This window comes from Tursiops truncatus, chromosome 3, assembly GCF_011762595.2.
Source record: "Tursiops truncatus isolate mTurTru1 chromosome 3, mTurTru1.mat.Y, whole genome shotgun sequence".
Taxonomy (NCBI): Eukaryota; Metazoa; Chordata; class Mammalia; order Artiodactyla; family Delphinidae; genus Tursiops; species Tursiops truncatus.
In genome coordinates, this window is record NC_047036.1 from 91,436,272 (window position 1) to 91,449,936 (window position 13,665).

At 39.5% G+C, this 13,665-nt stretch overlaps 1 protein-coding gene across 2 annotated transcripts; it reads right to left on the minus strand.

The window, feature by feature from the left end:
• Window positions 1–328: 328 nt before the first annotated feature.
• On the minus strand, window positions 329–6,778 carry SRP19 (signal recognition particle 19). 2 transcript variants are annotated; one of them, XM_004320241.4, is made up of 5 exons: window positions 6,629–6,778; window positions 5,899–5,974; window positions 3,512–3,583; window positions 3,306–3,417; window positions 329–868 (listed from the first exon to the last, which is right to left on the minus strand). In XM_004320241.4, exons 1-5 carry the CDS (start codon window positions 6,745–6,747, stop codon window positions 735–737), a joined length of 513 nt encoding a protein of 170 aa, XP_004320289.1. In that variant the 5' UTR covers window positions 6,748–6,778; the 3' UTR covers window positions 329–734. The 2 variants fall into 2 exon arrangements, with proteins under 2 accessions (XP_004320289.1, XP_019796384.1); XM_019940825.3 differs by lacking the exon at window positions 5,899–5,974 and having other exon boundaries at window positions 6,629–6,775.
• Between the last annotated feature and the right edge of the window lie 6,887 nt (window positions 6,779–13,665).

Below are 13,665 nucleotides of genomic sequence, written 5' to 3' on the forward strand. Positions count from 1 at the left end.
TGAGATCCTACTGTATAGCACAGGGAACTCTACTTGGTGCTCTGTGGAGACCTAAATGGGAAGGAAATCTAAAAAAGAGGGGATATATGTATATGTATGGCTTATTCACTTTGCTGTACAGCAGAAACTGACACAGTAGTGTAAAGCAACTATACTCCAAGTAAAAAGAAAAAAAAGAATATGATCTACAGACTGCCTGTTCATAGACCTCCAAAAGGATTTAACCACTTTCTTCTGGTTTTAGGCTCACACTACGCTTCCACTCCCCATTTTATTCTCTTTATCGCCTCTGCTGGCATTAACTAATTTGTAAGCAAAAGCTACAAAAGTCAGTTTGAAATTTATTTCATTAACTTAAAAGAGGAACAAAATGTGTACTTCAAATCTTATTAAACTCATTTATCTGAAACATGTTTACACAGAGGACAAACAGATATAGGATTTCAAGTAACTTATGGTAGAGTCCACTGTCCATTTAAAAAAATGATTCTTTCACAAAAACTGCATTAAAAGGCAAAAAGAAAAAATTTCTTTTATACTTCCTAAGAGCTGGATGCATATTTCTGATGTAAATTTATTTCATTGTCAACTCTGATGCTGAAGCTGGGAGGCACAAATGTTCATAGTTCAGTTAAATGATGCAAACAGAAAGCTTCTGTTTCTCTCACATACAAATGAGAAACCTCCATTCATGTCTCTTACAGTAGTACCACATCCTTGATTCTCATACCAGGTCACTTCTTCTTCTTTCCTTTCCCTTTTTTACTTCCCTCTCCTTGCTGAAGACTCTGGTCACCACCTCCGGTTTTTTGTGTCCTTGTTTTCAGTTTAGGTATCATTTCTGCAGCATACAACATTACTGACTTACCTAGGAACAAGAAGTTAGGCTTAGTGTATAATCTGAGAAATAAGACATAAAAGGTCGTTAACTTGAAAATCATGAAGTTTAAGAAATCATCACCACATCAAGAAAATAAGAATTTAAAAAGAAAAAAGCAGGGCTTCCCTGGTGGCGCAGTGGTTGGGAGTCCGCCTGCTGATGCAGGGGACATGGGTTCATGCCCCGGTCCGGGAAGATTCCACATGCTGCGGAGTGGCTGGGCCCGTGAGCCATGGCCGCTGAGCCTGCGTGTCCGGAGCCTATGCTCCGCGACGGGAGAGGCCACAGCAGTGAGAGGCCCGCGTACCAAAAAAAAAAAGAAAAAGAAAAAATCAAATGACTATGAAGACACTGATTTTCTCAAGTGGGGACCTTTCCTGGAGAAAATGTATTAAGAACAATGCTGAAATATTTAAATGAACAAAATAAAAATTTAGGACACTTTATTTGAAATAAAAAATTTGATCTTGGTCCTAGGAATTGACTTGAAGATCAAAGGAAAATATATCTAAACATAACAAGCTGAAAACAGAGTCAGGATATCATTGTAACTTAAGCTAGGAAGCACAGGCCCTCTCAATCTTACAGCAAACGCCCATGTCATTAAGCTACAAAATATGTCACTCACACGCCCAAATGATTTATGCCCACGTGCCCCCTGCTCTGGGCACCAACCACCTCCTCCAGCTCCAGTGGCTGCTTTCAACACATCAGTCGCTCAGCTCTGTTTTTTACTTTCTTACTGGAAACAGGAAGCAACATCTTTTCAACTGTAGTTTTTACTTCTATGTTATTAACTAGTCAAAGCAAAAGGTTGATGGTTTTTGTTTTTGTTTTTTTTTTGGTCTTTTGACTTGTAAGAAGTAGTGTAGGAAGATGCCAAAGAAAAGAAAAAATACACTGAATATACTACCTGTCATTCCCGAGTCAGACCCTTAAGTTTCTAGAAATATCTACCAATCCTGACAGGTTTTGGTAGATATTAATAACCAAAAAATTATGTTAGAATAATAACCAGTTATTTTAATTCAATTAAAAACAATTCAGTTGTCACTTTGGGGTTACTGTGTCAAGAAAAAAATTAACAGCTCCATTTAAAAAACCTAGAACATATTTTTTACAAATAAAAAATTCAGAAAAGTAAAGAATTACATGTAAATAAATACTCATCTTCCCAATACACCGAGTTAATATATTGGAATACTGAAGTTTGTTTTGTTTGGTTCTCATTGTTTTTTAAGAAATAAAACACTAGAGCTAATGCTACAATCTACTCTGACCATCACACCCCTGACCACACTCCTCACTCCCTACTCGCCATTAGGTTAACTACTACCTTAAGACTTGGTGTTTTCTTCTAGTCCATTTCAAAAGTGTTTATATATATGTCAATAAACAATACTGCATATACATCAATCAACAAACAGTAATATTTTGTATTTAAATGTATACCTAAGTGGCACCACACTATGCATATCTCTTGCGTTTTTCGCTCAATATGGCTTTTTATTTTTAATTTTTAAAATTATTTATTTATTTATTTTGGCCACCCTGTGCAGCTTGTGTGATCTTAGTTCCCTGACTGCGGATTGAACCCTGGGCCCCTGGCAGTGAGAGCACAGAGTCCTAACCACTGGACCGCCAGGGAATTCCCTCAATATGGGTTTTTATTTTTTTATTTAATAAATTTATTTATTTATATATTTTTTGGCAGCGTTGGGTCTTAGTTGCTGCGCATGGGCTTTCTCTAGTTGCGGTTAGCGAGGTCTACTCTGTTGCAGTGCATGGGCTTCTCACTGCGGTGGCTTCTCTTGTTGCGGAGCGCAGGCTCTAGGCGCACGGGCTTCAGTAGTTGTGGGATGTGGGCTCAGCAGTTGTAGCTCGCGGGCTCCAGAGCACAAGCTCAGTAGTTGTGGTGCACGGGCTTAGCTGCTCCACGGCATGTGGGATCTTCCCAGACCAGGGCTTGAACCCATGTCCCCTGCATTGGCAGGCGGATTCTTAAGCACTGCGCCACCAGGGAAGCCCTCAATATGGCTTTTTAAATTTACTGACAGAAATGAATAGCAGACCTCAAGGGTCTCTAGGATCTGAAATAGCAGTAATGTGTGACCATTTAATAATTTCACATTCTTAACCTGGGAACAATGATGGGACTTCCAGAGGATTACAAAATGTTCACGCAACAATGTGTTTTTTTTGGAGAAATGATTAGTAGGTTTCATCACATTCTCAAAGGTCCTTAACTTAAAAGAAGTTAAAAGCACTGTTTACCTCTCTGCATCAGCAGCAGCCCTTTTTCTAAATTAATCTATAGAATGCAAATTACGTTTTTGACCTGTCAAAAGGTCAGTTTTAGAACATTTTTGACAGTGTAGAGGAGTAACCTATCCCAAACTTAATTCATTCATTAAAAAAAACTTACGTGATGGGAACTGTACAAGACAGAGGCTGCCATCTTCCTGTTTGAGCTGGACCCGGACCCTGCCCCTGTACTGAAGATCACGATTCCATTCTCTAGAGTACATTTTATTTTTCTAACATAAAGAAATAAATAAAAACAGGCTTTAAGAAAGTTATTATGTCAATGAGATGAGTATGGAAAATAGTGAACAAAGAACCATATCATACCTCAAGAAATACATTAAGTCCAACTGCTGAGCATACATCCTGAATCTCTGTAGCTGTAGGATTTTCAACAGCCTGAAAAGTTAAAAACAAAAACACTAAATAGCTCAGCTTTAAGTGGATATTACTACATTGTTGTATAAATCATTTCAAATATCTGATCAAAACACATACCAAAATCCTAGGTTTCCTTTTTTTTTTTTTTTTTTAGGTACAGTTGTTTCCATTGTAATTTTTAAATTCCTGGGACTCACACTGATTCATACTTGTGTATCCACCTCCCTTCCAAGAGAACATAACCTTCACAGGGTTAATACTGGTTTAACAACTATTATAGATGCAACCATTTCCTCCCTCCCTCCTTTCTTTCTTTCTGTCTGTATTTACTCTTTAGTGTCCATACTCAGCAAATTATAAGGTATAACAACCTTATGTTCAGAATAGACAAAGTTTAGTACGGCTAATGGAGATTCCATTGCTTAGTGAGGAGTAGTGTTTGTCCTGATCAGCAAGTACCCTTTCTGGCTCCTCCAGAAGCCCTCAGAATTCTGTAGTCATTATTGGTACACTTTGATGGACACATCTGTCTATTAAATAAATATATGCTAGGAACTGTCTTTGCCACAAGGCTCTTTTTTCAAGAAGTCTACATAATACAGATGCAACCACTTTAGAAAACTGTTTGGCAGTATCTACTAAAGTTAAATATATGCATTTTTTATGGCCATGCAATTCCACTGCTATAGGTATGTTATCGAGGAAAAATACAAAATAGACAATCTCAAGAATGTTCACAGTACAACTATTTTTAATAGCCCCAAACTAGAAACAACCCAACTATCCATCAATAGTAGGCTGGACCGTGGTATATACACACAATGCAGTACTACAGAGCAGTGGCTTTCAGCAAGGTAATTTTGCCCCCTGACATTCAGCAATGCTAGGAGACATTTTTGATCATCACAACTAGGGTGGGGTAGGGCACTGGCTTCTGGTGGGTAGAAGCCAAGGATGCGGCTAAACCCCACACAGCACAGCACAGCCCAGCCTCTGCAACCATGAATCATCTGGCTCAAAACGCTGGTGGTGCTGCTGTCGGGAAACCCTACAACAGAGCAATGAAATTCAACAAACTACACTCACAAATGCAGGGTATAAGCACTCGTAAGCTGAAACCTCATAAGCTTCATGTTCATTGAAATCAGACAGACATAAAAGTACATAGTGTGTAATGCCACTGAAATAAAATATAAGAAACAAGCAACAGTAATCTATGGTATCGGAAGTCAGGGCAGGGGTCATCCTTTGTAGTGAGTGTATATGGAAGGAACAGAGACTGGGAAGGGACATAAAGGAATCTTCCTGAGTGCTGGTAACGTGTTCTTTTTAAAATCTGGGTGCTTGGTTACCCATGCGTACTCATTTTATGAAATTTAATCAAAATAAACACGTAAGATTTACGTATGTTTCCGTATGTATGCTATAAATCAATAAAACTAAAAACAATTCAATCATTCTCCAAATTATCTTGAGATCTTGCTTCCAGAGGCCTCTGTCAATGTGGCTTGATGTTAGGCATTATTCTCAATCAGTGCTTTGGCGTCTTCTCTTTTACCCTGTAGCAGCAAAGCAGACTTTCCTCTACACATTTAAGCAGTAGAATGAGAGATATTAAATAACACAAAAATAATGTACTGCTTCAGGCCAAGTTCCTTAAATCCATCATCAGATTACAAAATGTAAATTAATCTTAAAAAAATAGAATATAACATTAATTTTGAAAATGAAAAGCTACAAAGACCCCCTTCACTTGGCACTAGGCACTTTCTAAACTTAAGCCACCAGGCCAACTAAGAACTTGGGTTTTCCTACTGAAACAGCACAAGGCAGAAATCATCTCTTTTAAAACTGTAAACACGTACTTTTAAAAAGTATTAATTTTAAAGTAACTTTACCCCTCTCAAAAAGAAGACGATGACGATGATAATGGACATAAAACTGTAAAACTCAACATATGTGAATTTTCTGCAAGTCTTGTTTAAAAACACAGCTGCATTCTGTATATCATATTGTACAATGCCAGAATTTTGGTTTCCTTTATTAAGGGAAAGAGTGTCATAACCTTAAGTTTAAAAAAACAAAAACGTGCAAACCCTACAACACTCCACCCCCAACTTCTTTCAAACACAGGCTCATGAAGAACCACTTAAAAAATTCTTTCACTTATGAATCAGTGCCCTCCTGCATCACCAGTATTAATGAAAGCACCCCAATTGTTGGCTGCCGTTCTCCTCATGCCCCAAACAATGCAGTAAAGTAAAAGAAGCCTTTGTGGCCCTGACAATACAACCTCCCCAGGCCCTCAAAGACAGAAGTATCAGCCCGCTTACCTTACTTATGGGGATTCGCCGCCCCTCCGCTATGGTCTTCTTGTTATTTAAATAAGCAGGATAGATACAAATGAACCTGCCACAGGAAAAGCCCAGCTGGTATCACTCGAGAAATATTTCCAAAAGTTCATTCATTCTTTCTTTCATCATCATCATCATCATCAGGATTGCGGGTACACCTATACTATTATGTGCTTAACTTTTTTTCTTTAAATTGCCTCCCCTCTACTTAAAAAGCGAACTTTAACTTAGATGGAAAAAAACATCACTTGCTAGAGGGAGGGAGGGAGGGAGGAAGGAAGCAACGCCGTAACTGTTCAGTTAGATACAGGTGCCTGTCAAAACCTTCTGATGGCGGGGCCTGCTCTCTTATATAGAAACTACGGAGTCTGAGGTATTAAAGGCTTGAAAGAACTCAAACGAGCCTTTCCGAACGCACCAACAACTGAAAGAACAGATTTTTCACACTGTGATTACTTAACGGCATGTCCACGTAGCACCCAAAGTCCTCTGTCTCACGCACAGGTAAACACTGAGCTAGGTAAAGTTGGGATCTAGGGACCTGCGAACAGCCCTGGCGCAGCCGGCCTCAGGGAGGAACGGACGCCGGAGCACAGGCCCGGAGCCCGGGGCTGGGGCTGAGCTCCCACGGCGAGCCTTCCTCAGGGCTGGGGAAGTCTGCGCAACACCCGCGGGCTCGCCGCAAGCCTCTTCCTCTCTCCGGACTCACCTGTCCTGGTCGGCCGGGGACCGCGCAGCGGCGCAAGCCATCTTCACCCAGCCCCCAGGCCGAACTTGCAAGAAAAACCCAGCCTGAATTCCGCTCGGAGATCTCCCAGACCACCCCATTTCCGGCGGAAGTCCTGCCCACCGAAGCGCTTTTGCGTCCGCCGTTTTTCACCGTCGGTTTGTTCCAGCACCTGTCGCTCGGCGTCAGGGTCTCTAGTTTCTGACGTGGCGTCGAAACCTCTCGCGAGAGGGTCCACGAACGCTAGCAATTTCTTCGCTTCTCAAGATCTCGCCAAAACCAGCCTTTGGGGCGCTTGCCCTGTCACTAAAACTGGGTTAAGCGTTCACGCGCTTTCTTGGCCAATTTCACATTGCGTTTGGATGCTGCTAACTTCTCTCGTCCTTAGAGTAGGGCTCCACACCGCGGGTGATCTGTGAGTTCCGAGCAAGTTGTTAGAGTAGGCAAGAAAATACCCTTTATGTTTAATCTTTAACCGCTCCTGGGCCCTGCAGCTCGCTTTCAACTTGGCAAAAATGGAACTAGCAAAATTACTTGGCACTGTATTTCAGTGTGCTGTATAATGTTAGAAGTTTGACTGTACACTTTTCAAAACCTTTACCCTAAAATTCACTGTATTTTTACATACCTTAGGTTAATTGCAAAGCACTGTTGCAGTATCCCATTCTTTAAACACAACTTTATTCCTATTTTCGTAGCGGCCGTTTATTCAGAAAACCGGACAAGGTAAAATAGGTATTTTCTTCTAAAACTGAAAAAACAAAATAAACAAACAAAACAAAAATCTGCCCAAAGGCTTGAGTCTCCGCGAGGCTGGGTCATTTTCGCCATTCTACGCTAGTGATGGCTGAGCATAAATACCCAGCTGGTCTGACTGGAAGCCCCTGATTTTTCTCCATCCCCTCAGTTCCTGTCTCTCAATCTTCCTTGTACTAGTGTCTTAGTTTGGTGGATTAGTTTGGTGCTGATGTATATAAATGTCTTACTTCTTTATAAAGTGCACAAGATTCCTGTAAAAACAGCTTCATGCAATGACCAAACCAAACCAGTTTCTACAGAAGTCTGAGAATTTGCCCTAGGATAACTGTCACGGGGAGAATTCCAGAGCACAACGTGGTGTTTATGAGTAAGATTTGTCTACATTCCATCTCCAGCCTCTGTTGGATTCATATCTATTGATATATCTTGGTGTAGGAGGGTAGACTGTAAGTAAAATTTCTTTTAGTGAACCTGTTTCATTACAAATCCTTTAAGGCATTTGAACACAAGCAGTACTGCTTTGGTACTCTTACAGGGAAGTGTTATACCAAATACCAAAGTAGAGGACAGGTGTGCTTCCACTTCTAGAGGAATAGAGTGCAACTTCTGGACACCAAGAACTCCTGACAATATGGTCCCCACTTAGGCACCACCAAGATTCCAGCTGGTGTCTGATGGAGAGCACTGTTTTGGTAGATCTGGTTGGTTTGAAAAGACATAACATGAGAACATTTACTGAGCTGAAGACTCAAGATTGAAAAGACTCAGTACTAAAAGATAGGGCTGTGGAAACAAACACACACATGGACTTAAGCTAGTAAAACTGCTTTATTTTAAGGATAAAAACAAAGCTCTAAAAACACCAAGGTAGGAAATAAAAGTAATCTATAGGAGAAAAGAACTCAGACTGACTGTTGAACTTCTTAGACACAGTAAACATTAGAAATTAAGAGTTTTGAAGAAAATGAACTGTGACTGAAGTTGTGACCCAAATTATCCTTTGTTTGAGGGCAAAAGAAAAACTATTTTAAACAAGCAAGGATTTAGAAAGTATATTCCCAACTTAGCTTTTCTGGGAAAAAACAAACAAACAAAGCAAAACTATTTAAGGACATACTCCAGCCAAGCCAAATTATATTAACATAAAGATTTGAAGAAAGTGTTTCCTCTATGCTATATAGGGGAAACAGTGGTGAACACTTACATCCACTATATAAGTGAATTCGAATAATTATTAATAATGTGATGGTGAAGATAACTGCAATTGTTAAAAAAAGATTCTGAAAATTAAAAACAAGTGAATCTGTTACTACTGGAACAGAGATTTTGCAAAGAACTTAGATTTCAACTGAAATATTGTTATGTCTCTGTTTCTAAAATCATTACCTGCCGCATCACCAGGGTTTTCATAGGACCTTGACTTCTTACCATTTTTTTCTGCCTTCTCTTTCCTTTTGTCTTCCTGTCTCTGTTCCTCAATCCCCCCATTCCTGGGTACCCAAGAACCCCAAGTTCTTGCCTCTCTTAAGCACACCTCTGAGATTTTCTCTAATCCTCCTCCCACTCAAACTCCAGGCTTGGCTTTACAGATCCCAAACCCACCAAGGTCCTCAGCTAAAGAAAAGGACCTTTTGAGAATTTTATCTTAACAAGAGCCACCCTTTCTGGAAGGAAGTTGTGGTTTTAAATAATAACTCTCCTTTTGTTTTGTATAGATGAAGTCATCTGTCAAAGACTGACAGTGTCACTGGTTCCATGGATTTTGTCAGTATCCCTTTGTGTTTGTAATTTTGTTTCATACACTTGATGCTCTATTATTTGATGTTTAAAGAAAGTCATAACTGATGTTCACCTTCTTTTCATTATGTTTGATGTCTTTTATCCAGAATTATACTTTGACATAAATTTACCTTTACTGTTTTCTTTGCATTTGCCTGTGCAAAAGTGGTTGTGCTTTTAGTTTTATACATTCTGGTTCATTTTTTAAATTAATTAATTTATTTTTTAATTTTTATTTTTTTGGCTGTGTTGGGTCTTTGTTGCTGCGCGCGGGCTTTCTCTAGGTGCAGCAAGTGGGGGCTGTTATTCGTTGCGGTGCGCGGGCTTCTCATTTGCGGTGGCTTCTCGTTGTGGATCACGGGCTCTAGGTGTGCAGGCTTCAGTAGTTGCAGCACAGGGCCTCAGTAGTTGTGGCACTCAGGCCCTAGAGTGCATGGGCTTCAGTAGTTGTGGCATGTGGGCTCAGTAGTCGTGGCTCGCGCGCTCTAGAGCACAGGCTCAGTAGTTGTGGCGCACGGGCTTAGTTGCTCCATGGCATGTGGGATCTTCCCAGACCAGGGATCGAACCCGTGTCCCCTGCATTGGCAGCTGGATTCTTAACCACTGTGCCACCAGGGAAGTCCCCATTCTGGATCATTTTAAATGTGTCTTTTACTAACGGTATATAATTGGAGGATATTTTTTGTTTTACTTGACTCCAACCTGAGAGTGGTTATTTTACCATATGTGCTCAATCCACTCATTATTTGGTATTACTGTGTCATTTTATGCTTCTTGTGGCTAATTCTCCTTCTCCTATTTTCTCCATTCTTTGATATCTTGTTCAAGTATTCTTAGTTATCTTTGACTAATGATTTGGATGGAAATTTTTCTTTCTTTTTAACACTGGGGTTACCACTAAATAAAAAAATGGAATTTTTATTTTTCCAAGTTAAAAGTATAATAGTATCTTTTGACACTGCCTACTTAAGATTAGAAGTTTAGCATGCTTTTATGTCTTCTCTCCCTCATTTCCCAGTTTGGGTTGGAATAATCCGGAATTTAAGATTATTAAAATTATTAAGCATTTCATCTTTTCAGTTTTTTTGAGTTACGTGGACATTCACAATGAGATTCATTATCAGATTAACCACAATTATTTACATGTTTATTCAAGTTTAAAGGTTTTATTGCTCAAACCATTTCCTTAATAGTTTCCCATTTATTTTAATTGCTTGGGCAGCAGGAATACTATGGTAGAGGTATGTCATGGATTCTGGTTTCCCAGTGCTTTAGAAATGCCCCTCATAGATTTGGAGAATTCATGTCTTATGCATCCTGCTTCCTCAATGGAGAAACCAAACAACCGAGCGTTCCCAGACTCTACAGGCATGTGACAGAGCTTCTGCCAATCATGTCCACCCAAGCAAGACTTCAGTCCAGAAGTGAGCAATGTGAGGAATCAAGTGCTGCACAGAATCATAATTTATGGGGAGGATGGTGTCAGAGAGTTCCAGAGGTTGGGGGCAACAACTAGTTCTTTTTCAAGCAGTCTCACAGTATGGTTTGGGTATTATTTCCACTGTGGTTTCCAAGTCTGATTTTCTGGCCCTCATACAGCTCCTGTGAGCTACCTAAGATTCCTTAAATGAATGTTTTGTCTTTCAGAGAAAGTCTTGTTGTTAATAACTATAATAAGAATCCCAAATGATACAAGTATTCCAGAGAAATTAAATGCTAGTTTGACTGGTTTCAGAATTCTTAGGTAATATTTCCATTTGCTTCCAAATGCTGTATATATTGTTCCATTGCTTTATTTTCCTTTTTTGGCATTTGGTATTGCAGAGAAGAAATCTGATGCCAACCTATTTTTTTTTTTGTTTGGTAGGCAGCTTATTCCTCTCTCCCCACAAATGATTTTAGAAAGCTTTCTCTATATTAAAAAACCAAAAAACCTCATGAAGATGTGTCTAGAGAGTTTTCTGTTAGTTTCAAGTTACTTCAGAAACAAAGTGGGTTCAGAAGTTCATAAATGCCCCCAAACACAAGGAAAAGTAGAACTAGGCCCCAGAATTGGCAAGGACTGAGGTAACACCAGCAGCTAGTGACTCTTGTCTGTCACTTGCTTTCTATGCCTCCCTCCCATATCTGTTCCTTCTCACTCTAGAGACCAACTTTCTCTTAGTTTTAGCTTCATGATGCCAATCATAGTGACCTCAGCCTGAACTCTATACGATCTTTCAGTTCCAGCACTCAATCACCAACCAGAAATTTCCTTTGACTCTTATTTAAAATTGGCCCAGTCTTTTTTTTTTTTTTTTTGACAAGCCTCGCAAGTCTTTGGTCACTGGTCAGTTAATGATGAGTCTCCCCTGGGTCAGGCATCTGCCTCTGGTGCAAACAGCCATGGTTGGGGGGAAAGACTGGGTACAGGGTTCAGTGACCAACAGTGAGACTCAGTGTCTGGATTCCAAAAGGTGGTGTAGGTGGGGCAGGTAATGTGTGCAACATTCTCAATAGTTAGTTCATTTTTCACTACTGTTGCTTTATATTCAGTGGTCACCACCACTAGCGTAAAGTTGAGTATTTTTAATTAAAAAAAGGAACAGTCTCATAACTTCAAGAAAATAAGCAAATAGTCACAGATGTAGAGTTATCCTGAATATCAGAAGTGTATTTAGCACCAAGAACAACATTATACACACAGAAAAACATACAGGTTGAAAGAAGCATCAATGGTCTAACAAAAACCAGAATATAGTTTTATAGACCAAAGAACAGAGGAGAATGGCAGGAAAATGACCTGGTGTTTATAGGAGTCAAAGTCAATAGGTTTCAACACTACAAAAGTAATATTTAAAAGTCGGCATAATATGAAGGAATTAGAAATTAAAAAAAATAATTTATACACTCTATTTCAACCATCAAGACTTTTGAAAAATTATTTTTGTTTGGTAAGTGTGAACGATCTGATCACTGAGATACTCTTCAGCTCTTGGCAATTTTCTTTTTGCATTTGTGGGACTCTGTTCTTTTGCTATCTTAGATACAAGGAACCCCCTGTGATAACATGAATTCAGATATAGTGCAACTGGCTCCCTTCTGCAGCAAGACTCATCCCTTCAGTTAATTAACCTTGTGGTAACTAGTTTATGGAAAAAAAGTTTTTTGACTGTACTTAGAGTGCAATTTGATTCTTTTGGGCTTATCTTTTATTTCATTATTTCCCTCTCATTAACTTTCCTGCTAGTGCAAGGTTAACTTGTAAAGCTTATTCTCAAATACCAATTTGCCATAGTTAATTGGTTGGTTGTATACTAACAAAACGCGTGCATTTTTCTTTGATCTGAAGTCAATCTGCCTTCACTTCAAAGTTCTCTTTTATTTCCCCTTTTCTTGGTGTGTGTCTCTTTTGATCTTATTGCAAATCCAAATTAGATATTTGCTGAAATTTTTGCCTTTTTGATAACCATTCCAAAGGGAACATTAGTCAATCCCTCAGACACAGTCATTGTCTTTAGAATTACCCGTTCATTCATGTCTGGCAAATTTGTCTACTATTGGGAGTTGCGATGGGCTACATCAGATTGTATAGCTCAATATTCAAATCTTTCCTGCCTAAAGGAGAGGGAAGTTTGGTATACTTTCTCATATGTCGAGTCCAGTTGTTGAGAAGAGCAGCTGGAACTGAAGGCAATCACTCAAGGAGCTTCGCTGTGGTGACACAGGGCAGTGGTTCTCAGAGTGTGGTTTCTAGACCAACAGCATCAGCATCACCTGAGAACTTCTCAGAACTGCACATACTTGGGCCTCACTCAGAATCACAAAGTGTGGGCGTGTGTCTTAGCAACATTTTTGGTGATTCAAATGCACTCTAGTTGTTTTTTTGTTTAACCACAAAGGACATATATTGAGCATGTTTTCATATTACAACATTACAGAATGAATGTATGGATAAATTAAAAAAATACACACAAACAATAAACAAATGCGGCTTGGATTTGCACTAAGATCAAACGCACTCTAGTTTGAAAACCACTCACTGCCTTAAGAGTGCTGTTTGCTGCAGTCCAGAGATAACAGGGCACTGCCCTACTTCTCTTAACAGGTGTTGCAACTCCACGCTGGGCTCAGTATGCTTAGTATGCCGCTTGTAACAAGCATACACTGAGAATATTTGGCCTGCTATCACTTATGGCAGCACTCTGTGAAGTTCTAAAAGTAGAATTGAGATTTGCTCCTTTACTAATTCAGAGCCATTATCTCTAACTAGAGGGTCTCATACAGCAACTTTTTCCTCAATGGGCAATGCAGACTGATTGCACCTTCTCCCAGTAGGCTGTCTACCGGAATTCCTGAATTTTCTGGCATATGGAAGGCACCCTTTTTTCATTTTCAGCATTGTTTTTTTCCTTCCTTGAGAAAGGCGATTTTATTCTAATTGACTTATATCCCATCTCTTTCCATAAAAGTATTTGAAGTGGTTTATAAAAATTGGCACG

Coding starts and splice junctions, on each gene's coding strand:
- SRP19 (XM_004320241.4), bottom strand. CDS start 6,747: ATGGGGTGGTCTGGGAGATCTCCGAGCGGAATTCAGGCTGGGTTTTTC. Junction 5,975..6,628: donor TCCCCGGCCGACCAGGACAG/GTGAGTCCGGAG, acceptor TTCCTGTGGCAG/GTTCATTTGTATCTATCCTG. Junction 869..3,305: donor TCTTGTACAGTTCCCATCAC/GTAAGTTTTTTT, acceptor TCTTGTTCCTAG/GTAAGTCAGTAATGTTGTAT.